The following is a 27,222-nucleotide window of genomic DNA, read 5'->3' on the forward strand; positions in this document are numbered from 1 at the left end:
AAAGGAGTTTCTCGGTAGTGGCCCTCTTTTAATGGAACGTATGATACCTCCACTCTTTTCTGAAAGATCCCAAAGATAACAATTTTTGTCAGCAGGATTCTATTGCAGGTAGTCCTCGACTTACGACAATTGAGCCCAAATTCTGTTGTTCAATGAGAGTTTTGTCCCCCCATTTTATGACTTTTCTTGCCAGCATCAACTGCAATCACTGCCGTTGTTAAATTTATGGACACAATTGTTAAGTGAAGCTAGTTTCCCCATGGACTTCGCTGGTCAGACGGTCGCAAAAGGGGACGTGACCCCAGGATACTACCGACGTCATAAATAGGAGTTGGTTGCCAAGCATCCGAATTTTATTCACGTGACCCGTGGGGGACGCTGCCATGGTCGTAAGTGCGAAAAACGGTCGTTAAGTCACTTTTTGTAGGGCTGCTGTGACTTTGAAGGGTCACTAAAAGCCTGGATAGCTCAACAGACAGAGCTCTGTAATTTAACACCAGCTGTCTGCAATTAAAGTAAGATCAAATCTCGCCAGGCTCAAGGTTGACTCAGCCTTCCATCCTTTCTAAGGTAGGTAAATTGAGGACCCAGTTTGTGGGGGCAATAAGCTGACTTTGTATAAAATATACAAAAGTATGAAGGCTATTGCTTAACGCACTGTAAGCCGCCCTGAGTCTCCGGAGAAGGGCGGCATATAAATCAAATTAAAAAAAAAAAAAAAGAACTGTTGTAAGTTGAGGACTACCTATCTATATTATATTTGCAGCCTGAGACCATTCCTCATCACTCAGGGCAGCCCAGGTAAGCCGAAAGGTTGGGAGCATCTATTCTAAGTCATATCTGCAGGTGATTAAGCTGGCCTTAAGCAGAGTCTTGGCCTAAATCTTCTCCCTTTTAAGTGCAAATTTTAAATTTTAATGCGTTTTAAAATATGGGTATTTTAAATTATGGGTATTAATTCAGCCAAATTTATTTAATTCATTTTATTCGATTTTAAATTTTTATATGTGTGTGTTTTATTTTGTGGCTGTTCACTGCCCTGAGTCCTTCGGGAGTAGGGCGGTATAGAAATTCAATAAAATAAATAAATAAAATAAAAGAGACCCACATTTTCTGCATCGTAAAATGGCTTTTAAAAATATGGGGAAGGTAAAATGGGCATGGCTGGATCTAGTCGGATGAGGGGCAGGCAGGATCAGGTGGTGGTTAGGGACCATCTGCCCCAAAGCAGGTTGCATCCATCCGCCCCTTGTGTTGTTATCTGATGGATGCCACAATATACAAAAACCGATGTTTTATTTCTCAGCTGTTGTTATCTGCGGCCACTGTAGCATTTTCATTCTGGCCCAGTTCTTTTTGTCTTCTCAACAGCTTGTCAAGAGGTTGGCACACTTTGCTGCCATGGATATATATCCGCTTGGGTTCAAGCCTGGCCAGCCATTTGATTTAGGTTTATTGCTCTTTTGACAGCACACAAATACACACACACACAAAGAGATAAAGAGAGAGACAGACACCTTGTTATGTCACAGCCTGATTTACTTGCTGTGGCTTCCTCCCACTGTCGAAAGTTTCCACCCACAGCCTAAAAGTAGGAAGATGTGTGTGTCTGGGATCACAACTGTGGTTGTAAGCTGCTTGGAGTCTGTATCATTTTGTATTTTATTTTGTCGTGTTACTGTAGCGTCTATTGGAGGCTACTGTACTACAGTAACGTCTATTGGGCCCTTTGAGAGCTGTAGGCAACGAAATTTCAATTTTTTTTTTAATTGAAAAGTTTTACAAAAAAGAAATACAAGAAATTTTCTCCCTGTTCCCCCCCACCCTTTCCCCCCCTTCATCCCACCCTCCCCCCCGACTTCCCAGAGCAAAATACAAGGTATTTCATTTAATCAAAGATAAACTAGATTAATCTACTTATCCTCAAAGTACTGCCTTCCCCACTGAAACCTTAACTCCACTACAGATAACCAAATACTTCTAATACTAACATTCATTCATAAGCTATTTGATATTTTCTTGTCTGATACTTATTTTGAATATAATCAATCCATCTTCTCCATTCCGATACGTATCTTTCTTGCGTGTGGTCCTTCAAGTACGCCGAGATTTTCGCCATTTCTGCTAGGTTTGTTACTTTCAGTATCCACTCTTCAATAGTAGGCAAAGAGTCCTTCTTCCAATATTGAGCTACCAGCAGCCTAGCTGCTGATATTAAGTTCAAAATCAGTTTAGTCTCTGAAACTGTACAGTTTCAGAAATTTCAAATTTTAATGTATGCCGATTGGTGTACAATTAAAGTGACAATAAAGTCGCTCGATTTTGAGATGGGTGTCATATAGCCATTTCTGTAACAACAAAGCTACCTAATCGGTAAAATCCCAAATTGAAGTTCCCCCCATCTCAAGCACAAAGTCCACAAACGGTTTTGCTAATTTAAACCATTATGTAAAAAAAAAAAAAAAAAAAAAAAAAAAGTGGAGATTGGATGTCAAGGCCTTATTCTGCTGCACCAAAGGGAGTTGGAAGTCAATCCCTTTTCTTTCTATTCCCTTTTCTCTTCCTTTTTTCCTTCCCTGTTTTTCCTTATTGTTTGCGTTTGTGTTCTCTCTTTGTATGCTACGGTAGTGCCCAAAATTGTGGAAACCTTTTGGGAAAAAGTGTATTTTCTAAAACTAGCTAATAACACCCTTTTTTTTTTATTGGAGTAGTACCATAAAATTATATATCCATGGAAAGATAATTTAATCAAGAATGTAATGCAATAACTTTCATGAAGGATTTGCTATTAGAATAGCAGTGACAGTATAAAGAAGGAAAGTGAAACACGTAGAAAAAACGAGATATACCAAAATGATCACCGTAGAAAAAACGAGATATGCAAAAATGATCACCGTGTCAGTTAATACTTCGTTGGGTAACCTTTAGCATGAATGACGGCCTTACAACGTCTTCCCATGGAGTGAACCAAGTCTTTGAGTTCTGCAGCTGTTCTAATGTGAAACCAAGATTGAATGATGGCTTCTATTAACTGGGTTTTATCGCTGGGTCGCTTCTGACTAACCGGTTTCTTTAGTCGGCTCCATAGATTTTCCATTGGGTGAAGGTCTGGGCTATTCCCAGGCCATTCCAGCAGTGGAATAGGATTCTCTTGAAACTCCAGGAAAAAAAAAATGGTGTTATTAGCCATCCAACCTCAAAAATACACTTTTCCCAAAAAGGTTTCCACAATTTTGGCCACTAATGTACATTGTGGGTAGTTTCAGGACCTCAGACAGCTCCAAACATCAAAAGTGCTCTCTTGGGGTACAGGTAGTTCTCAATTTACAACGGTTCATTTAGTGACCATTCGGTTACAAAGGCACTGAACAATGTTGACATATGACCCTTTTTTTCCATAGTTACAACCTTTTGCAACATCCCCATGATCAACTAGCTCATATTTATGACGGTCCTAGTTTTCCCGGGGTCATGCGATCCCTATTTTGCGACCTTCTGACCAGCAAAGCCAGATTCACTTAACAAGCTGGTTACTGATTTATCAACTGTAGTGATTCGCTTAACAACCGTGGCAAGAAAAGTCGTAAAACGGGGCAAAAACTCACTTAACAAATATCTCCCTTTTTAACAGCAGAAATTTGGGGCTCAAATTATGGTCGTACAGGTTGAGGAACGCCTGTAACTTCTAATATCATCCGAGCATCGTGGTGCAAATATGGCAGTAAAGGCAGTCCTCGACTTACGACCACAACGGAGCCCCAAATTCCTATTGCTAAGCGAGACAAAGTGAGTTTTGCCCAACATTTTACCGCCTTTCTTGCGTTCGTTTCCTAGCTGTGTGTTCTCTGGTCGTTGTGATTCTTTTGTCTTGCTTTGGGTTGACACCGTGCCTCGACTTTGGATCGTGCCTTCGGCCTTTTCTTGCTTCGTGAAAGCTTCTTGTATTGTGCATTTAATTTTGCCCGTTGGGTTTATTTTGATTGGGAAGACTTTCAAGTACCTGGTGGACTCAATTGGCCATTGCTCGGTGCTTGTGGCTGGAGTTAATTGGGACAGATCTGGATTTTTGGTGAAGGGACTGACCAGGCTGTTGGCTGCAAGGACGCTAGCTAGATGAATACTGATGGATGCTGGTAAGCAGAGGCAGAATTTTTTCCCTGTTGTTTTCCTCCCCAAAAACTGTGCATCTTATACTCTGGAGCGTCTTATACTCCAAAAAATACAGTACTTACCTTTGAAACAGCTACTAAACTGCACTTATGTTGTGTTTTGTTTGTTCATTCAAACCTCAGCAAACCCCTTTGCTGTTTTCTCTTGTCATACCTCCTTAGACTTTTCCCCTTGTTCTCAAAGGTTTCCACCCAGAACATCAGAAAAATCTTACATTACAATGAAACAAAATTCCTCCGAGATGACTGCATTTAAAGCCAGGTGTGCAAATTTTGTTTTGTATTAATGCACGCAACACCCAGACGCACAAAAACTCAGAAGACGAAGAACATCTAGTGGCCACATAGTGAATGACTTAAGTTTTCCATTCCGGGAAAGCTTGGCCTATTCGTGATTCTTTCCTGAAATCTGAATTTCAGCCCCATCGTGACACCTGGGAAATTCCTAGTGCACTTTTAAGGATCTCATTTTGACCCAACTCAACAATAACAAAAGAAGCAAAACAAAAACAAAAACCCTGAATTGAGATAATAGCAGGAGAAAGGTGGGGGGGGGGGAGTTTGTTTTTCCTTCTTGCAAAGACACATCCCCCCCCACTCCATCTTTCTTTTCCTGCATTTCTTCCCAGCAAACATTTTCATTAATTTTGGTTCCCAGAAGAGAAAGCCACAATACAGGAAGACCTAATGATCATTTAATCAAAAGGAGGGAAAGGGGGGGAGGGAACCCCGAAAGGGCTAACGTTCTATGAAAAAGAAAAAAAACCCATTCACACCCAAAAAAAGGTTTTTTTTTTTTCCCCACATCATTTTTCTTCTTGGTGCATGGAAACAAATCTCAAAGGTTCAAAACAAAACAAAAACAAACAAAAAAAAATGGAACAAGGCACATTACAGCTCAGTAAAGAAAAGGCAGTTTTTTTTTTCCCCCTCCGATTTTGGTCACACTTTCATCCAAGTCCTGGCAGTTGCAAACAAGCTTGGGTTGTTTTTTTCCCCATGACACAACAACCTTTGCGCAAGCTGTTGGAAGTGAGAAATGACACAACAGGTTAGGCCATGTAACACCTTCGAGAGGAGGAGGAGGAGGAGGAAGAGCTGCAACCAAGGAGACAAAAAATAAAATAAAATAAAATAAAATAGAATACAGGAACATGATTCCATTTAAACCTTGAACCACAACTTAAGGAGGACACGTGGGCCTTAACTGACATGCCAAAAATGAGTTCTTTTTTCGAAGACATCCTTCAGAAGTCACTCCAAAGTTCAGGCTTCACATCCTTTTAACCGCCTAGAGCGAACTGTTAGTGGCAGTTGTGATGGAAGGGGGGGGGGGGGAAACGCACAGCAATACAATATGCCAAATATCAGGATATAAACCTCCCGACCAGAGAAGGAAGCTGGAAGAAAAGAGATTTAAGGTCGATATCCACAGGAGCTGAAAAAAGGAGAAACAAAATAAAATAAGGGTTTTGCCCAGCAGCAGAAAAACAAACCCGAGATAGATCTAGGGAGCTGAACTGTTTTCTCAAAAGAGTTTTAAGAAAGCTACAGACAGGGAAAGGATTTCAAGTGAGGCGAGTAGATTTATACAGCTCGGATAAAACTAACGGCAAGAAGGAACATACTTTCCGGTTAAGAACTTAACACTTGTTAAAAGTCAACATGCTAGCCAGGGTTATGACAATCGTTATGAAGCCCGGGGGGGAGGAAAGGGGGATTTTGGCGTAACAAACCATGATGCTGGTAACAAGCACAGCCGGTTTCCTTCACTCTTCAAGCAAGCAAATAAAGCAGGACAGATTTGGTATGTCAAGACCAAGCGTGCAGCCGAAGAACGCAGAAGGCGGCTTAAACTGGGATCCCAAGGAACAGGGCAGGGAAGAGTTCCAGATTCAAAAAATGGAAAAAAAGGGATCGAGAGAGACCCACATCCCAGCAATTCTGGAGTTTATGCAGAGATCCCAAAACATTTAAGGGATTTCAGGGATTGCCAATGTGTGCACCCCTAGATGTTCCAATTCATCGCTTGCCCTCAAAATTCAGATCTCTCCCATCGCCTGGTTGTTTGCCATCAATATGCAAGCTATTGTGGTCTGCCAAGCCAGGATTCCTGGCTTCACACAGCTTCTAAAGATGGCTCCGAAAGACAGATAAAGCCTTTTTCTTCCCTTCTCTCTCTCTCTCTCTCCTTGGCTGATTCAAAGCCTTGTCCTTTACAGTGGAAGATGCTTGGAAAACAAGGCCACGTTGGAAGAGATAAATACCACAATCCCACAAACGAGGCAGAATCAGGAAAAGTTTTAATTACCAAAATGGTCTGAAGAGCCAGGGAGAAAGCAAAAAAAAAAAGAAAAAGAAAAAGAAAAGAAAAGAAAAGAAAGATACAAACCAGAGAAAAGAGATGGAGGAAATGGTTCATGAAAGGAGAGGAAAGAGGGGGAGGGGGGAAGATTCAGAGGAGGGGGAACGTTTGATCTTTAGTAAAAGTAGTGTCTCAAAATTCTCCAGGCACGCCTCTTAAGCCGTGCGCCAAAAAAAAAAAAAAAAAAAAAAGCCACTCGGATTTTCTCTCCTTTTTTTAAAAAAAAGTATTATTTTCTTCGTCCAGGCAGAAGCAGCAGCAGCTAAAGCATCATCTTCGCTGCTCTTCCTTCCCCTCGCCAATGCCCAGTGTGAAGTTCGCAAACTTTTGTTTTCTTTAAGAAATTAAAAAAAAACAAAACAAAAATGCGGTTATAAAATGAATCGGCTCGCCTATTTTCACTTGGCACAAGGAGACATGCAAAGCTCAAAGGTGCTGAATAAATAGCAAAGGTTGGTTTCTTTTTTTTTGTTTGTTTGTTTTGTTTGGCAACAACGAAAAAATATACGGGTTATTTCCTGACGGCTAAAAAAAAGAAAAAAAGAAAAAAAGCAGGAGGCCACCAAAGTGAAATCTAGGTGTGCGTTTCCACCTCTGGGGGGAGTATGGAACCGCCACTACAAGCTAGGATGGGCATGAGTGTGTGTGTGTGTGTGTGTAGGTCTGTGTGTTATGCAGGTTTTGCTTGGAAACGATTTCAGAGGGAAGTCTGTCTTCCTTTGAGGATCACACGCGCTTGGCTCAGGCCGAAGTCCATAGCAGCGTCGACACGAGTCCTCCGGAAGCGTCAGCCTGGCGTTCTCAGCTTGGGGAGTGCAATTCACAGGTTGAAGTTCAATCAGTCCGAAGGATCATGGGAGGATGCTCGCTGTCTTCGTCTAGCCGCAGAGCGCTGATGTCGTCCTCCAGGCAAACGCCGCCAACGGCCCCCAGATCTTCGTTGTAGACTGAAGGGAGACGAAAAAGAAGAAGAACAACTGTTCAAGAAGTGAAGTGCCTCCTTCTCGGTGGTCCGGGGAGGTTCTCCGTCATCCGGGGTCACCTTGTTTGGACCATTGGGGAAGGGGGGAAAACGTTTACTTTTAATTAGGTGAAAACCGCGGGAACATTCAGAGTCGGTTTTCACACCAGCCTGTGCCAATAGTGTTAGGGTGTGTGTAAAAAGTATTTGTTGCTTGTGCAACGAGCAGAGCAGAAACACACAGGGAAGGAGATAAATGTGCAGCTCGTATGAGAAAAATACTTTATATACAAGATAGTAAGCAGTCTCGGTGTAGGTAAAACAGTCCAAGGTCATAAACAGTAATATCAGCCCAGTAAGTATCTTCCCTTACCAAAGCAAACAGACTTTAGTAACTCTCGGTATACAGTACCATATAACAATCCAGTCTAACACCAATCAGCAGAAAGACGCAGGAAGGAACAGGAACAGGAACAATTAGGAAAAAAGAACGCTTCTCTGCGCTGCTTATGTATGCACTGTAGCCTAATTACAGGGTTCAGCAAACCCTGATTACGTGGCTCAGTTGTTTCTTAAAGAAACAGATATATTGCCTGACCAACAAGTTAGGAGTAAGCTACAAGCTGAACCTAACATTCTCCCCATTGGGCAGAACAATATACACAATAGATACAGAAACAAAAATACACATCCAAATCATACATTGTACAGTGGTATCAGTTACATTTCAGACTCTTAATCCAAATCTTTCACAACAATTGGTGTGTTTAATGGCACCTTGCGCTTTGGTAAAATTATCGGCAATATTTTACCGGATATATATCGGATATATCCAAATAAAACTGTTCTTTGAGGAATTCACCTGAGTGTTGTTTGCTACGGGTGTTATTACTTGGAACCCCTGACAATAAGCTCTTCCACCAAAGAGCAGGAGAGAGACCATCTCCACCAACCATGACCGTCAACCTAGAAACGGACAAGTGGTAGAAAGACCACCTACGGAGTTCTGTTGTCTATCGTGGTTGCCAAGGCAGTGGTGATGCAATCAAGGCTTCCCTGTTAGTGTCGACTGACAAAGTGACAACCAAAAGACGGGCCTTTTGAGCCTAGGGGCCTATTAAGTCATATGGATGGCATTCTCCCCAACGGGGATCCCTGCAAACTTCTCGGTCTACAAGTGGAAGGTTCCTGCGTGGTTCTTACCGTGTCTTGTGGGCGAAGAAGGCATATAAGCAGCACCTCTGGTCACAGCGGCACTGTAGGTCTGTGCTACCAAGGGTCTGTCATGAGAGGCAGATTCTAGAATTTCATTGGCTGGCTCCATGCTGCCATCCAACCTAGGGAAACAGACAAGGATACCTCAACCCTAAGGAAACAGACAAGGATACCTCAACCCGGCGTGCCCTGGTGGCCTCCACAGCACAGCCGGACGTTCGGCAGGGAAACTCAGCGACGCTGGCAGGAAATCAGCTTTATGAGCTGCGGTGGTGCAGTGGTTAGAGTGCAGTACTGCAGGCTACTTCTGCTGACTGCCAGCTGACTGCAGTTTGGCAGTTCGAATCTCACCGGGCTCAAGGTTGACTCAGCCTTCCATTCTTCTGAGGTGGGTCAAATGAGGACCCAGATTGTTGGGGGCAAGAGGCTGACTCTGTAAACCGTTTAGAGAGGGCTGTAAAAGCACTGTGAAGCAGCATATAAGTCTAAGTGCAATTGCTTCTTTCCTTTCTTTCCTTTCTTTTTCTCCCTCCCTTTTCTCCTTCCTTCCTTCCTTCCTTCCTTCCTTCCTTCCTTCCTTCCTCCCTCCCTCCCTCCCTTCCCTTCCCTTCCTTTCCTTTCCTTTCCTTGCCATGGTGGCACAATACTTAGAATACAGTATTGCAGGTTGACTCTGCCTACTGCCAGGAGTTCGATCCTGACCGGATCAAGCTTGGATCAGCCTTCCAGCCTTCAAAGGTGGGTAAAATGAGGACCCAGATTGTTGGGGGCAAGAGGCTGACTCTGTAAAACCGCTTAGAGAGGGCTGTAAAGCACTGTGAAGCGGTATATAAGTCTGCTATTGCTATTTATTTCAGGTCCAAAAGACTCCTCCAGCAGAGTCTAGTTTTAATCATTTTTGACACACTGGTGGTCCTTGACTTACGACGGTAACCGAGGCCAGAATTACGGCAAGGGTCATCATGTAACTGATCCGATTTTATGAGGGTTTTTTTCCCCCCAGCAGTTAAGTGAATGCCACAGCTGTTAAGCAATCCACAATGGCCATTTTTCGGTTGTAACTCGAGAACTATGTCTACCGGTTTTCAGACATGACTGGATATTTCAAGAAAACATGCGCTCAAATCTTATTCTTCGCTGTCACCGAAGACCAATTCAACAGCTGTGTGTTAGATGCTCTGTGCCCACCACGTATTTGGAAGCCCATATTATGAGTTTAGGTAAAGGTTCCCCTCGCACATATGTGCTAGTTGTTCCCGACTCTAGGGGGCGGTGCTCATCTCCGTTTCAAAGCCGAAGAGCCAGCGCTATCCGAAGACGTCTCCGTGGTCATGTGGCTGGCATGACTCAACGCCAAAGGCGCACGGAACACTGTTTCCTTCCCGCCAAAGGTGGTCCCTATTTTTCTACTTGCATTTTTTACCTGCTTTCGAACTGCTAGGTTGGCAGAAGCTGGGAGAAGTCACGGGAGCTCACCCCGTTACGCGGCACTCGGGATTCGAACCGCTGAACTGCCGACCTTTCGATTGACAAGCTCAGCGTCTTAGCCACTGAGCCACCGCATCCGATGGGTTTAGGACCAACCCTCAAAAGAAGAATTTTGTTGAAAGGGGGAAGCAACAGCGAGGGAGGGGGACTCACTTGTGCTGTTTCATCAGTGTGCATTCACCCCCTTCCTGAGGGTCCAAATTGTACATGTAGAGATACCCATCGGCAGCTGCTACCAACAGTCGGGGAATTTTCTGAATTCTAGAAGGAAGCAAAAAGATTCGTCAGCTAAGCACTGATGATGTCACCTAGGATGGTTATAAAACGTCCTGCAAGAAAACCATTAAGATCAGGGAGCACCAAAGCCCCCACAATTCATCAGCTTTCAAGGAAAAGTCTGCCTATTCACAAGTCTTGGAGCAGGGGAGGAAGAGGAACACCCCTTCCTCCCAAATTGTTCATTCTATTGGGTCAACTCTGCTCTCTGCAACTGAAGGAAGTACAGGGGCTCCGTCAGCCTCCATCTCTACTTAAGGAAGAGCTCTCGTGCCGTGCTGCTACTCACGTGGCCAAGGCGCAGATGTTTCTGTGCCCGCAGAAGGGGAGCCGGACTGTGGCAAAGGCTCGGCCTTGGTTGAACATTTCGGTCACCTGGGCAGGCAGGTAGTTTGGGAACGTCCGAATGGTCTCCACAAAGTACCCCGTCCAGGTGGTGGGTTCCTCCTGAGGTCTGGGACGGAGGGAAGGAGGGAGGGAGGAAGAGAGAAGGTCTTCAAAACCGTCCCCTTAAAAACATGACTGTCCATCCAAGAAGTTGGGGGATGGCTCTTCTTTTCAAACAGACCACAGGGCGTAGCCATCTCTTGTGCCGCTGCGGAAAACCACAATCTGATCCACAAAATTGTCGGCAGAGGTAGGACGGGACACAATTCACTCCCCTCTATCTCCTCCCCAACTTTTCTTTCTCTTCTAAGGGGGTCCGGCTAATGAGGCGAGTCAGCCCCTTCCTTTCAGTCGCCCCAGGTTTAAGCAAATTCAGCCGCCCAAAACTTACTTCTCTTTCACAGTCTCCAGCTTGAAAATGTGCACCGTCTCTGTGTTACTGGAAGCCGACAGGAACATGCCGTCCATGCTGAAGGCCAACGAAGAGATGCTGACGCACCTGGAGGGAAGAAGCGAAGAGATGGTGGGTCAACCATGATGCAGAGGGAGCGGGGGGAAGGAAGGAAGGAGAGAATAGGAGGGGGAGGTGAAAGGAGAGAGGGAGGGAGGCAAGGAAGAAGAGAATAGGAGGGGGAGGTGAAAGGAGGAAGAAGGAAAAGGAGAGAATAGAAGGGAGGGAAGAAAGAAGAGAATAGGAGGGGGAGGTGAAAGGGGGAAGGAAGGAAGGAGAGAATAGGAGGGAGGGAGGGAAAGAAAGAAGGAAGGAGAGTATAGGAGGGGGTGAAAGGAGGAGGGAAGGAAAGAAGGATGGAGAGAATAGGAAGGGGAGGTGAAAGGAGGAAGGAAGGAAGGAAGGAAGGAGAGAATGAACGGTGAAAGGACGAAAGAAGGAAGAAAGGAGAGAATAGGAGGGAGGGAGGAAGGGAGGAAGGAAGGAAGGAGAATAGGAGGGAGTGAGGGAAGGAAGGAAGAAAGGCAGGAAGAAGGAAGGAAGGAAGGAAGGAGAGAATAGGAGGGAGGGAGGGAGGGAGGGAGGGAGGGAGGGAGGGAGGAAGGAAGGAAGGAAGGAAGGAAGGAAGGAAGGAAGGAAGGAAGGAAGGAAGGAAGGAAGGAAGGAAGGAAGTTTTGTTGTTGAAACATTTGGAGACAGAATACTTCACGCAGCCTTAAATCTCTCCCCCCCCCCCCAAAAAAATCTTTAGATTGCAATCACACAATCACCTCTTCATGCCCCTTCGGAATTCAAAGAGCTTCTGCCCCTCTGGAATGGAAAATACCCGGATCACCGTGCCCTGCGGGAGAAAAGAAGTCCAACTTTTGAAGCCATCCAAGCCGCCCTCCTTCTCGAAGGGACTTCTTGCTGTTCTCTCTCTCTCTGCCTGGGCTCTGGTTCACTTGAGAACCTCTCGGGATCCACTCACGTTTCCCCAACCCCAGCATTATTTTTTTTCCCCCCCCTTTCCAATCCCAGAGAAGGGATTGGAAACGCACCTTTTCGGAGGCGGTGGCCAGTTTCGTACCGCTTGCGTCGAAAGCCAGGGCGGCCAGCGGACTATCGTGAGCGGGGATCATGTTGGTAGCCCTCTGCGGAGAAGCCCGAGAACGGAACGTAAGACCTTAGTGCAGAATGGCGGCTCCTGCCCTCCCCATCCACCCCCAAACCACCCCCCCGATTTTTGGGAGTCCAGAGCCTGGCGGGAGCCTGCAGGACCCTACCAAGTTGATGGTGTCAAAAACTTGGACCTCGCCAATGGTCGCGCTCCCTGGATAGGCCAGATAACAGTTATCATTGTTTATGGACAGGGAACACAATCCTGAGAAGAAAAGAGGAAACGGCACGATTGGAGAACTCTCCTTTCCAAAACCGTCACGAAAAGAATCAAGATTAATGACGACGATAATATTATCCACCTTTAGTGGACTTTCTTTTTTTTTTCTTGGGATTAGCATGGCTGAAGCCCTCTTTTTATATATACCGTATTTTTCAGAGTATAAGACGCACCTACTACCTTTTTTGGGGAGGAAAAGAAGAAAAAGAAATCTGCCTCTGAGCAATTTTGCCTCGTTGCAGCAAACAGCCTGCTTTACTTTCAGTTTCGTTTTCAGCATAGCTTGATTAGCACAAAGGGAAAGAAAAAAAATCTGCTCCAGCAATTTACCTCCTTGCAGCAAGCAGCAGAGCCCTGCGCAAAACAGCTGAGAGCAAATCAGCTGAGAGTCGGGAGGCCGATCCAATCAACTTGTGCTAATTAGGCTGTGCTGAAGCTGAAAGGAGCTGTTTTTTCTTGCCGTTTGCTTGCAAGGAGGTAAACTGCTGCGAGGCAGAGGCCAAAGGGTGGGGGCCAGTGGGTAGGCGGGGCTACATTCGGTGTATAAGATGCACCTAAATTTTCACCCCCTTTTAAGGGGGAAAAAGGTGCGTCTTATACTCCAAAAAATACAGTATATATATATATATATACATACACCGTATTTTTCCGAGTATTTTCCCCCAAAAAAGAGGGTGAAAATCTGGGTGCGTCTTATACTCTGAATGTAGCCCCGCCCAGCTTTCAGTGTTTCAGTTTTCAGAGGCTGAAAAAAGCCTCAGAAACGAAGCTTCAGAAAAAAAGCCTCCAAACAGAGCTTCAGAAAAAAAGCCTCTGAACTTCGTTTCAGAGGCTTTTTTTCTAAAGCGCTGTTTCAGAGGCTTTCAGAGACAGAAAAAAAAGTTTTTTCTGAAACAGAGTTTCAGAAGTTTCGGATGCTGAAAAAACATCCCCCAGAGGAACAAGTCCATCTTACTCTTTTGGACGGAACCAGCTAAAACGGGGAGCGGAAAGGTATCAGCGTCAGAGGAGGATCAAAGGAGAGTAAGGAGCATCTTTACCTGCAGGATTGGGGGGCGTCTCCCTGATGGTGTGCAGCACCTTCATATCCCGTATGTTATGTATGTACAGAGACTCTTCCAGGCAGACGATCAATCTCTGGGGGAGGGAAATTAAAAAAAGAAGAAGAAGAAGAGAGAGAAGCAGAAAGCAATAGCACTTAGACTTATACAGGTATTCCTTGAATTACGACCACAATTGAGCCCAAAATTTATGTTGCTAAGTGAGAAATTTGTTAAGGATCGAACTGCTGGCAGTCGGCAGAGTTAGCTTGCAATACTGCATTCTCACCACCGTGCCACCACCGGCAGCAGCAGCTCGCCTGAGCGGGGCCCCCACTCACCTGTCTGTTCAGCTTGACGGCCAGGATCGTGTTGGAGTAGCTGTAGTTGCAGATCTCCGTCCCTTTCTTGAAGTGGCAGACTTTCAGCTTGCGAGGCGCCCGGAGGCTCACGATGGCAACCAAGCTGCTGGAAAAGAGCCGTTCCACGATGCACACGTCTTCAGTGTCATCTGCGGGGCGACCGTGGAAAGGGAACAGGGGTGGCACAAAACAGAGAACCAACAACTGGGTTAAGTTGCAGGTTCAGGAGAGGAAAGACCTCATGAGACTCAGCCCCCCACCCTCCCCAAGAAACTGTCTACCGTGTTTGCCCGAAAATACGACCTAGTCAGAAAGTAAGCCCTAGCTTGATTTTTACACATGCACCCAATATAAGCCCTATCCCCAAAATAAGCCCCAATTAAGACCCCCGCCCACTCCAGAGTGCACGGATAAGAATTAAGCTAGGGTGGGGATGGGATGGGGTTTCTCATTTGAGACAAGTGGCTGTCCAGTCTCTTCTAGAAAGCTTCCAGTGATGGCACACCCACAACTTCTGGTGGCAAACTGTTCCACGGGTTAATTGTCCTCACTGTTAGGAAGTTTCTCCTTAATTCCAGGTTGCTTCTCTCCTTGATTAGTTTCCATCCGTTCCTTACTGTCCTGCCTTCAGGTGCTTTGGAGAATAGGAGGGCCCCCTCTTCTTTGTGGCAGCCCCTTCAATACTGGAAGACCCTGGTCCTTCTTTTCACTAGACTAGCCCTACCCCAATTCCTGAAAAATATTCATAGATACTTCCTTATTAAACAGAGAAATAGGATGAGGCACGCACAGGCAGAAAAGTAATGGGAATAACTTCTGACTTCCTGCCGGCTTCCCCATTGACTTTCTTTGTAGGAAACTGACTGGGAACGTTGGAAATAACGATCATGGGACTGCGTCAGCACTGAAGCAGCGACAATTTTGCTAAATTTCTATCCCACAGAGTCACGGGTCCCAGATGCATTCTTTATGTTAGCCCATTTGAAGTTTGTTGATTCAATCACTGTTACCCCACAATCTACTGTTTCGCCCAATTGAAAGTTAGACACGAGAGTTTTAGCAGTACACAGATCATTTAAAAACAAGAGCAGAGGTACACGGGTCTAAGATTCAAGGTGTTATTTATCACCTTTAAAGCGCTCCATGGCTTAGGACCTGGGTACCTACGAGACCGTCTTTTGCCACCAATAGCCTCCCACCGACCAGTTCGTTCTCACAGGGAGGGTCTACTCGGTACCGTCAGTCAAGGCCCAGGGGGAGGGCCTTCTCTGTGGGGGCTCCAACCCTTTGGAATGAACTGCCCCCAGAGATATGGAATATCCCTGATCTCCGTGCTTTCCGCCGTGCCCTCAAGACCCTGATGTTCCAACAGGCAGGGCTAAACATACAAACATGCGAATGATTTTTTAAATGTTATCTAATTCTGGGTTTTATTTAATTGACCAAACTAAGTAACAATTTTAATTAGCAATTTTATGATGTTTGTGTGTCTATATTTTTCTTGACTGTACACCGCCTTGAGTCCTACGGGAGAAAGGCGGTATAGAAATATAATAAATAAATAAATAAATAAGAGACAGACCATTTCCAACTGAACCAGAACATGGAGGCAGTCAATTAAACTACTGCCAGCCAGAGACCGTCTCTCTCTCTCTCTCTCTCTCTCTCTCTCTCTCGTGGATCAATAGGTTGCCATTTCCAAGCACAGCCGCCTATAAATAGCCGGCCATATTTCAGCGCGAAGCTGTTAAGTGGGTGAAGGCGAAAGAACAAGAGGGGTAAAAGCCCTCCGCTTGCTGGAGCTTTTGAGAGCTGTAAATAAAAAGCAGCTAAAAATTGGTGCCGCTAAATACACGCCAGTGAGACTTCCTGGATGGAGCTATTAATATAAATCTAACCTATCAAACGGCACTGCAGTCGGTGTTGGCCAACTAGGAAAAAGGCCAGGGAGTTCATGACTTTAGGGGGTTTTGATCCATGAGTCCTTCCGACCAAAAAGACATCACTCTTTTTTTTTTTTTTTAAATTTGATTTATATGCTGCCCTTCTCCGGAGACTCAGGGCGGCTTACAATGCGTTAAGCAATAGCCTTCATACTTTTGTATATTTATACAAAGTCAGCTTATTGCCCCCACAATCTGGGTCCTCATTTCACCTACCTTAGAAAGGATGGAAGGCTGAGTCAACCTTGAGCCTGGGGAGATTCGAACCTGCAGAAATTGCAGGCAGCTGTGTTAATTACAGGGTGCATTAAACCACTGTACTACCAAGGCTCCTCTTGTTCTGACCTAGGCTTCCTGAGCCAGTAAAACACACGAGTGGTCCCAAAAACCTCTTTTATTGCAACAGCTGTGAGCCACACACAACAGGCATCATATAAGTACCGCACACAGAATAGCCCAATGCACACATTGTGGAGAGAGAGAGAAATTCCCCGAGGATGGGCTTCAGCACAGTCCAAGAGACTAAACCACAGTCTTCTTTCGCAGAAGACTCCCTCGTATCGGAAATCAGAATGCTCTCGTTATAGAGGTAGCCCTCGACTTACAAATGTTCATTTGGGGTCTGTTCAAAGTTACAGCAGCACTGGAGAAAAGTGGCTTGCAACTAGGAACTGAAGTCCGTACATCCTCACGTTGAAGAGGCTGAGAAATCCTGCCTTGGTCTGCGGACGTAATTTAGGAAACGGTGAGACCGAGGAGGAGAAAAGAACCCCCCAAAAACACTTACTGCACTCGTAGATCTGCTCCAGTTTATCCACAGAAGAGAGAGAGAAGAATTTGTACCCCAACACGCTGCCCACAGCCAAGGACCTGAAAAATAAACAAGAGGTCAAACAAGGATCCTGATTTTAGGGGATCGTGACGACCCAAGAACCCACATTCATAGCAACTCTTCCGAGACCTTCAAATGCCGGACATCTGTAAAATCCAATGATAAGCCTTTACGTTTCTTGCAGACCCCAACAAAACTGGAAACAGATCAATAACGGGCCTGGTAGCTCAGCAGACTAAAAGCATTGTGATTAACACCAGCTGTCTGCAAATACTGTAAGTTCCAATCTCGCCAGGCTCAAGGTTGACTCAGCCTTCCATCCTTTCTAAGGTAGGTGAAATGAGGACCCAGTTTGTGGGGGCAATAAGCTGACTTTGTATAAATATACAAAAGGATGAAGGCTATTGCTTAACGCATTGTAAGCCGCCCTGAGTCTCCGGAGAAGGGCGGCATATAAATCAAATTAAAAAAAAATAAAAATAAAAATAAATCTAGCTGTTGAAGGAAGGGACAACTCAAAACAGAACCGCAGAACTTATGACTCACTGCTTAGCGACCGATTGACGTTTTGACGGACCTACCTTGGGAGCTACTTACGACCTGGATTTGAAATTACGACGGTCAGCCCACCCCACCCCACCTCCTTGCAGTCACGGGACCAAACTCCAGGACACGGCTACATGTATAGCCATTTGCGGTGTCCCGTGGTCGCTTGACGATGCTTTCCCGAAAACTAGGGTTTTTCGGCAAATCTGCAACCATTGTGAATAATTAGTTCGCTTAACGACTGCGGAGATTTATTTAATGGCCACTGCAAAAACAAGGTCGTGAAAACAGGGCCGTGAGGAACTCGTTTTACGACCGTCGCTGCTTACAAGTGTGATGGGCAGGCTCCGTTATGGTCACAAGTCAAAGTCTAGCCACAGTGTATTGGGTTGATTTGTTAGTGTCAAGTATTTGCAAGCCATTGGCACATGTGTCATATAGACACCAGTGGAGGCAGAGAGTGTCTCCACCCCTACGTGGAAAGGAGGGGCTTACCCTGAGTATAAAACCCCCTCCAACCTTTTCCACCATGCGCTCTCTCCATCTCTCTCTTTTCATGTTTGTTCCTCATGAGTCTCTGTTGTACATAGTTAATATGATTTATCATATGAATAAATACGTTTAAGACATTTATTTATGCATCTGCCTCTGAACTCTTCTATGCTCCTGGGTGTTTCTACGATCCCAATTCCACAGCTGGCACCGAGTTAAGTCATATTTTGTCTACAGCAAAATTCTTCTGTTTGAGAAGGCCGGGAAAGGAGAGAGACACTGAGAGAATATTCTCTCTCTCGGTTTATTGCAAAGGCTGCTTATATCCCCAAGAGAGAAATAGCTATCGATTATAAAAACTCATTTGTATCTCAGCACGGGCACGAATCGCACGACAATTCATTTTCTTTTCGAAAGTACAACTTGGGCAGAAAACGAAAACGGTTCTCTATAATGCGCCCCAAAGGGAAAGTCGGTATTTTTAATCTAGTGGTTTGGAAGATTATTTATAGAGTTTACACTACCCCTTATTTATAAGTCACTATCAATTTTTAACAGACTCTAAAGCAAGCAGAACTCACGGTGTGTTCTCGCTTGCTAATGATTTAGGGGGAGGGAAAAGAAGAAGGGGGAAAAAAAAGACTTGGTGTTGGGAGAGCAAAATGCATTAATGATAATCCTGTCATCTGGCAATGAGAAATATTTGGCACAATGGGTATATTGTTTTATTGCCTCCAAAGGGGGGGGGAATGCAATTCAAACAGTCAAGGCTGCCTTTTGGGGTACGTTGGCGATCACGAAGCAGAGCCAAGAGTTTTGGTCGGATTCTTTTTTTCAATAAGACGATCAAATGGGATCTCATAATATAAGCCGCCAGAAAAGTGAGTGGGAAATTAACCAACATTTGGAATTTGTTACCATGAAATGGGATGCGGGGCCACCAGCCTCGCTGGCTTCAAACAAGGGTTGAGCGAATGGATGGAAATCCTGGAAATCAATGGTTATTAGCCTTGATGTTGGTGGGTCTGCCTCTTGCTGGTAGACTCACCGGTTTCGACAGAAGAGAATATCTGTAGCTCTGGGTTGAACTGGGGAGTCCGTGGTGCTCTCTAAGCTTGGAGACTTTCTTGCGGACATTTCATGACCCAACTAGCTAATATCATTAGTTATCCTTCCTTCCTTCCTTCCTTCCTTCCTTCCTTCCTTCCTTCCTTCCTTCCTTCCTTCCTTCCTTCCCTCCCTCCCTCCCTCCCTCCCCTTGCTGCTCTCTGAGCTTTCATAACCCAACTAATACCATTAGTGATCCTTCCTTCCTTTTTTCTTCTCCTTCCCATCTCTCCTTCCTTCCTTCCACTTCCCATCTCCTTCCTTCCTTCCCTCCCTCCCCTTGCTGCTCTCTGATCTTTCATAATCTAACTAATATCATCAATTAATTAATTAATTAATTAATTAATTAATTAATTTTATAAAATTTGTATGCTGCCCTATCTCCAAGGACTCGGGGCGGCTCACAACGACAATCGAACAAGCAACTGTTAAAAACAAAAAATATACACAAAAAATAAAAGTTTTTTAAAAAATTTAAAATATACTACCCCATCAGTCCAGTCCATGATCCTTCCTTCCTTTTTTCTTCTCTTTCCCATCTCTCCTTCCTTCCTTCCTTCCCTCCCCCCCTCCCCTTGCTGCTCTCTGAGCTTTCATAACCCAACTAACTAATATCATTAGTGATCCTTCCTTTCCTTCCTTCCTTCCTTCCTTCCTTCCTTCCTTCCTTCCTTCCTTTTCCTTCCCATCTCTCCTTCTTTCCTTCCCTCCCTCCTTCCCTGAGCTTGGCGTGTTTTCTTGCAGAAGTTTTATTACCCAACTAGGTAATAGAAGGGCAGCGCTAGAAGGGCAGTGTTGATATTCCTTGCCTCTTACCATAAATGTTCTTTTAAAAGGAGTAGGAATTGTGGTACTTATGTCATTTTCCTGACACCCACCTTCTTATTAGAAGCCGAGAGACATCCTGGCTAGCACAGAATCCCTTGCCTGGACTCCATCCCCCGAAAAAGGGCCTAGAACCACGGAAGAAAATAAAGTAGGGGGCCAACCTCCCCTCCATTGATAACAAAGGTTTGAAATCTTGAAATCCTGCTCCCCTTTTGCCTCTATTGTGTAGAAGCAATAACTCCTTCAATGAAAGACACGTACCGAGACACAAAGACACGTACAGGACGTAGGGAGTTAGTCAAAGTTACATGGCACCGGAGATCAATTAGCAACTGCCGAGAGAGATGAACATAAATAATTAAGCCTACACTTGTCAGGAGGACAGAACATATTGTGGCTTGCGAAAATGTTGCCGTTGACCGTCCTTTCCAGTCAAGAGATTCACTCGCCCTACCAGGGTGTCCCCTTCTCTGTCCCTACCAAAAACTTTTGCTGAAAAGGCTCTCCAAGTTTTCCAGACCAGCCCTGCATGCCGATTTTTTTTTTAAAAAAAATGCCCAAAATACAGCTCTCTAAATATAGCACGTACAGGCAGTCCTCGACTTACAACAGTTCATTTAGTGTAACCATTCAAAGTTACAACGGCGCTGGAAAAAAATGACGTGGGGCCGTTTTTCACACATCCCTGCAGCGGCCAGGTGATCAAAATTCAGAGTCTCGGCAACTGGCATGTACTTACGACGGTGGCAGTGTTCCCAGGTTCCTGTGATCCTCTTTTTCCGACCTTCTGACCAGCAAAGTCAAGGGGGAAACTGGATTCACTTAACAACCCTGTCGCTAATTTAACAAGTGCGATGATTCGCTTAACGGCTTCCCCGTTGACTTTGCTCGTCGGAAGGTGGCAACATGATACCGCAACAGTCATAAGTGTGAACCAATTGCCAAGCTTCTGAATTCTTTTTTTTTTGAAAAAACATTTTTTTAAATTTTTAAACGTAATAAAAACATGTTTTATTTAAAAACATACAACCATCTTCAATTACCCATAGAGTGTCGGTTGGTTACCAGTCTTTTGTGCATCTTCACCATCTTCATAGTTTACAGTTTACCTAAATTCTTATATTATCGATCTAATATATATCTCTATATTATTGTCCTCATTGATCATTTATAGCTGTTCTTCCCTCGTTTTGTACAAAATATTCTAAGATTTGAGTTACTTTATAACATTCATTTCATCACTAAATCGATCCAATAATAATAGATCTTGATGTTGTATTTTATATAATTCTACAATTCTTGTATTATAAAAATCTCTTCTTTCACTTCCATATTTTTTTTTTATCTAACCATCGATAAAATAAGTCCCATATCTTATAATATTGTTTATCTTCTTGTTCTCTAATTTCAAATGTCAATTTGCCAAGCTTCTGAATTCTGATCACACGACCAGAATGGGGATGCTGGAAAAGTGGTAACTGTAAAAAACAGTCGCTTTTTTTTCAGTGTCACCTTGAAAGGTCCACCTAAGCGAACCGTTGTAAGTCAAGGACCACCTGTAGAAGCAACCAAACAACTTTCCTACTCTCAAAGTAGGGAAGGTTGCTCAATCGCAAATCTGATATTTTAATACCAAGCAACCACTGCGACGCAAGAGAAGCTGGACGTGACATCTTCCTTATCTGGCTGCAGCATCTAAAGCTGGAGTACCAAGTGGGTGTAAAGTCAGGTGTGCCTACACAAACCCAATGGAACAACCTGGTCTCCAGCAGCAATCGGCCCTGAAATTTCGCAGGAGGCCTGGAAGGAGCCACCGATGAGAAACATTTCGTAATCTTATCGACGGACGCATCAGCGATCGTAGCAGCAAGACTGTGAAGCAACGACCTAAAGGAGAAGCTACAGTTGGATACAGGCTGTGTTCGCGCACACCGCTTCAAAGCAAAATGCGGTTGGTCGGGCTCCGACTTCACGGGTTGGGTGACTCCCCACGCACAATTATCTGAAAATGCGGTTCATGACTTGGCATTGGGCACGAACCCAACAATATGGCTAAAAACCAACGACCACTTAGATTGGCGAAGAGCTAATGCAAATCCTTGCTTTTGTTATATTACATTCCATTCCATTTTTTCCATTCTATTCTATTCTATTCTATTCTATTCTATTCTATTCTATTCTATTCTATTCTATTCTATTCTATTCTATTCTCCATTGTATTCTATATTCCATTCTATTCTATATTCTATATTGTATTCTATTGTATTCTATCTCTATTGTATTCTATTTTCTCTATTGTATGTATTCTATTCTATTCTATTCTATTCTATTCTCTATTCTATTCTATTCTATTCTCTATTCTATTCTATTCCCTATTGTATTCTATTCTCTATTCTATTCCCTATTGTGTTCTATTCTATATTCTCTATTCTATTCTATTCTATTCTACTCTATTCTATTCTCTATTCTATTCCATATTGAATTCTATTCTAGTGTATTCTATTCTATTCCTCTACCCTACCCTATCTTATCCTATCATTATCTCCTTCTCTCCTCTCCTCTCCTCTCCTCTGTACTATTTTCTATTCTATTCTATTCTATTCTATTCTATTCTATTCTATTCTATTCTATTCTATTCTATTCTATTCTATTCTTATTCTATTCCTATTAACTTTCTCCTATTTTGATACCCATGCTTCCCTTTTTTGCAAGAATTAAACCTACTTTGCATTCAAGAGATGAGGCCTCTGCAGCAATTCGGTTCTGTATCCTCCTGCCAACTCACAAATGTACACATACACACAAGGAACCACCGTCGGAGCTAGCGGAACAAGCCACACAAAAGGGGAGACGGGAACAGCCGAAGCAGCTTAGGGTTTTTCCTCCCGAGTCACCCACATAGAAAACCTCCGAGCTGGCTTTCCAATCCCGTGGTGTTTAGAGCGAGCACAGAAAGTTTTGCTCCCATTCAAGCAAAACAAACAGAAGGTTGAGAGACAGTATAAGTTACTTTCTCGACTGTTATGTTGTGAGAAAATTGTGTGAAAGCAGACTGTGACAAGATGGGGGAAAATTGGCTTCCGTCTCCTTCCCTGCTCCTCCATTTCAATATTCCTAACTTTGAATTTTTTAAAAAAATTACATTTGTTTTATAAGAAGACAAAATTTTAGAGGAAAGAGTCAGCATTAATAATTAGCTAAGTTAGGAATTGTCCCAAAGATATTTTTAAAAGGCAAATGGACTTTAGTTTTTCCCTGAAATCGTTTTGCTTCTCATCCAAGAAACTTCTGTTTAATAACTGAAGAAGCTTCTCGGATGAGAAGCAAAATGTTTTCAAGGAGAAAACCAAGGAAGTCCAGCTGCCTTTTGAAAAACATCGTTGGGACAGCCATGACTTGGATGATTGAGAATCTCCATAGACGTTTAAATAAGTCAGGAATTGTGGTTTTGATTTTTCATTTTTGTTTATTACCTGAGCCTCTTTAGCTGGACTTAAGAAACTGCAAGGTGTTTTTTTTTTCTTAATCACTGCAAAGACAGAAAGATCTGACAAGAGTGAGCTGTCAGAATGTGCTTCCTTAAAGCAATATTTCGTAATCTTGGCAACTGTTGAGATGGGTGGACTTCAATTCCCAGAGTGCCTGAGTCATTGCTGAGTACTCTGGGACAGTGTTTCCCAACCTTGGCAGCTTCACGATGAGTGGACTTCAACTCCCAGAATTCCCCAGCCAACAGGATCCATATCCATAGTTCCTGGAAAGGAGGATTCCCTTAAATAGGGGCTACCACTGAGCAGGCCTGGCCAGAGCTGAATCGGCAACAAATCTAACTACAAACTGCTTAGAACTTAGAATAACTTTATTGTCACTTTAAACAGAGCCTTGGTGGTGCAGCAGACTAAAGTGCTGTTAAGTAGCACCAGCTGCCTGCAATTACTGCGAGTTCAAATCTCACCAGGCTCAAGGTTGACTCAGCCTTCCATCCTTTCGAGGTAGGTAAAATGAGGACCCGGATTGTGGGGGCAATAAGCTGACTTTGTATAAAAAAGAACACTGCTGGGGGGGGGGGCGAAAGCCCTACTAAGCAGGTATATACAAAAGTATGAAGGCTATTGCTTAACGCATTGTAAGCCGCCCTGAGTCTCCGGAGAAGGGCGGCATATAAATCGAATCAATCAATCAATAAATAATAAATAAACGTACACTAATCGGCATAGATTAAAATAAAATTTTGTTGCAAACAGCTCTGGAAGGGTCACCACCTCCAATATACACTACAGAAACATGACAACATAAACAAATGCAAAATTATGCATATACCCACATATATTATATGACACAGAAACAACGCAGTCTAGTTCTGATGTACTATGGCGAGAAAAAAAGAAAAAACTTTTCTGGTTTTCGGATTCTCCTAAATCAGGGGTCAGCAACCTGCAGCTCTATGGTAGATGGAGAATATTTAGGCAAGTGGAAAGCATGGCTGTCCGTGCCTCAAAACATACTAACCCGGTTAATTAAATCTGAGTTAAAATGAAGTGGACCTAGATGACTGCTCTTCCCCCCCCCAAACCAGAGGTCAGCAACCTGCAGCTCTGGAGCCGCATGTGGCTCTTTCACCGCTCTGCTGCGGCTCCGTCACTCAAAATATGCGTCACAACCGCCAATGTGCGACACCCGCTAGCACACAATTTATTGTGCTTTTCAATCCCCGGTAGGCCAACCACGGATAAATCCAAGGAAAGAAAAGTTTCAGAAGAAAACAGAACATTTCATTCAACTACATATGCTAGTTTTGTGGCCGCTCAAGAAATAGTCAGGCACAGGAAAGGTTTTGTGGCTCCCGGTGTTTTCTTTTCTGTGGGAAACGGGTCCAAATGGCTCTTTGAGTGTTTAAGGTTGCCGACCCCTATCCTAAATCGACTCTGACTGTCCTTTGGAAGGGCAGATCCTGAACCTCAATTCAATTTCTTTGGCCACCAAATGAGAAGAGAGGACTCTTTGGAAAAGATCCTGATGTTGGGAAAGATGGAAGGCAACAGGAGAAGGGAGAAGGCAGAGGATGAGATGGTTAGGTTGTGTCATTGACGCAACAAACACGATTTTGGACCAACTCCGGGATACAGTGGAGGACATGGGAAGCCTGGTGCGCTATGATCTACGGGGTTGTGAAAAGTCAGACACGACTACAACAAAATCAAACCAGGGTAAACATTTTACATGCAATTTATCTGTTCGTGCAACTCTAAGCCACATGCATCACATGCATGAGTTAAAAAGCAGTCAGAGGAGGAGAAAATACCCCGTTTCCCCCAAAATAAGACATTCCCCTGATAACAAGCCCATTCGGGCTTTTGAGCGCATGGAAATAAGGTCGAGTGATTATTTCACGGTTCAAAAAAATATAAGACAGGGTCTTATTTTCGGGGAAACACGGTAGTAATACCCTACCACCCTAAATTACTACATCAGCGAAGGAAACACGAACCGAAGGAATAAAAGTCCAATTTAGAATAGAATAGAATTCTTTATTGGCCAAGTGTGATTAGACGCACAAGGAATTTGTTTCCGGTGCATAAGCTTTCAATGCACATACAACAATATAGATTTTTCAGGTTGCAAAAGCACGAGATGTTTAAACCCCAATTACTGCAGGGTTCGAATCTCGCCAAGGCTCAAGGTTGACTCAGCCTTCCATCCTTTCTAAGGTAGGTGAAATGAGGACCCAGTTTGTGGGGGCAATAAGCTGACTTTGTATAAATATACAAAAGGATGAAGGCTATTGCTGAGCACATTGTAAGCCGCCCTGAGTCTCCGGAGAAGGGCGGCATATAAATCAAATTTAAAAAAAAAAAAAAAAGGGATTTTCTCAATGGAAAAATGCACATTTTTCTCACCAATCCTGCACTCTGGTTTACCTATTTTAAGTGGGTTTTCTCTGGAATCCCCATTCTACTGCACCCCAATTTACTTTTTTTTTAAGTAGGTCCCACGGAGCCGGGGGTAGGATAGCAGGCCAGTCTCCCCGATGAGACAAATCTCCCCCCACCCCCCCAAAAAAAATCTTGGTTAACCTTCCATTCTCCCACCCCCCCCCCACCCCATCCTGCCTTTATGAAACCCACCCAATCAAATAAAACCCTTACCTGGGACCACCCTCTTTCCCCCCTCCCCCAACTGGAGTTTGGGGTGGGGGGTGGGGTGGGGGTGTCCTGCCCACACTTGGAGGCCTCTTAAGAAGAAGGCTGAGCTGCCTTCCCCTTCCAGGATGGCTCAATGGGCTCCCCAGCCCAGGGAGAAGGGCTGGGCTAGATGGCCTCTGGGTGCCCCTTCTCCCCACTCCACCTTTTTTCCTGGGGTGAAAATCCCAGCAGGGGTATGGCTTAGGGTAGTCTTTCCACCTCCTCCCCTTCCTAACCCTAACCCTTCCCTACCACCACCACCCCAAGGCCCATAATCCACAACCAGCTGGGAGGGGGAGGGAAGTCCCAGGAGGGAGGATGGAAGCCAGGGGCATCTTTGGCCACGCCCCCTCCTCCTCCTCCCCCTCCCACCCGCTTTCGAATCTCGGCTCCTGCCTCCAGCCCCCCCCCCACACCAACGGGCACGCGCGTGCGCGCTCCGTCTGGCCACGCCCCCCTCCCTTACGTGTTGTCCTGGTTGAAGTTGGCGAAGAGCAGTTGGCCGGAGCCGGCCTCGCCGCTCTGACTGGCTAAATTCATGGCGGCCTCGTCGCTCGTCCTTCGCCGGGCGGAGGAGCGCAAGAAAGGCGGCGAGGCTCAGCCTCGGAAGCGCCCGGCCCGGCTCATCATCATCATCATCATCATCTCCGGCCGTCTCCTCATCTCCCCTCACAGCGGCGCCTTGTTTACGCTCGGCTTAGCGGCCGAAACCTTTGCGCGCGTGCGCCATCCCCGCCCCTCCTTTCCCAGCGGCCTCTTCGCCCTCGCGCAGGCGCGTTGGAGGAAGGACGGGAGGGGCGCCTGCGCGGTGGCTCTTTTTTTTTTTGAGAGCCGCCGAACTGTTTGAGGGGGGAGGAGGAGGAGGAGGCTTTTGTGCGCGCAGGCGCAGTTCCCCTTTCTGCGTGCAGATTTATTTTTTTTGCAGAGGGAAAGAAGATTGGGGGAAAAAAAACAACCAAAAGGCGATGAAATGATAATTCGACCACGGATGCTTGTTAGGAATGCTTAGTTTAAAAATTGGCTCAATGATTTAAAAGCAGAGCCCAGCAAATAAAAATAATAAAGCAAAGATCTTTTTTTAAAAAAAAAATAAGTTTTTTATTAGTAATTCAAAATTAAAAACATTGGACGTAGATATGACATCACTGGTCCCAAGCATCTTCCAACACTTTAAGTTAATACATAATATACTAATGATAA

The 27,222-nt window shown here is 44.6% G+C and overlaps 1 protein-coding gene across 1 annotated transcript; it reads right to left on the bottom strand.

The window, feature by feature from the left end:
* Nucleotides 1-4,844: 4,844 nt before the first annotated feature.
* Nucleotides 4,845-26,801, bottom strand: WIPI2 (WD repeat domain, phosphoinositide interacting 2). Its single transcript, XM_034436580.3, has 12 exons — nt 26,489-26,801; nt 16,823-16,905; nt 14,072-14,241; nt 13,731-13,827; nt 12,578-12,675; nt 12,353-12,445; nt 12,083-12,153; nt 11,253-11,360; nt 10,764-10,928; nt 10,352-10,459; nt 8,699-8,832; nt 4,845-7,481 (listed from the first exon to the last, which is right to left on the bottom strand). Exons 1-12 carry the CDS (start codon nt 26,560-26,562, stop codon nt 7,369-7,371), a joined length of 1,314 nt encoding a protein of 437 aa, XP_034292471.1. The 5' UTR covers nt 26,563-26,801; the 3' UTR covers nt 4,845-7,368.
* Nucleotides 26,802-27,222: the final 421 nt, after the last annotated feature.

Source organism: Pantherophis guttatus, chromosome 14, assembly GCF_059756535.1.
Source record: "Pantherophis guttatus breed Tessera chromosome 14, ASM5975653v1, whole genome shotgun sequence".
In the NCBI taxonomy this organism is placed as follows: Eukaryota; Metazoa; Chordata; class Lepidosauria; order Squamata; family Colubridae; genus Pantherophis; species Pantherophis guttatus.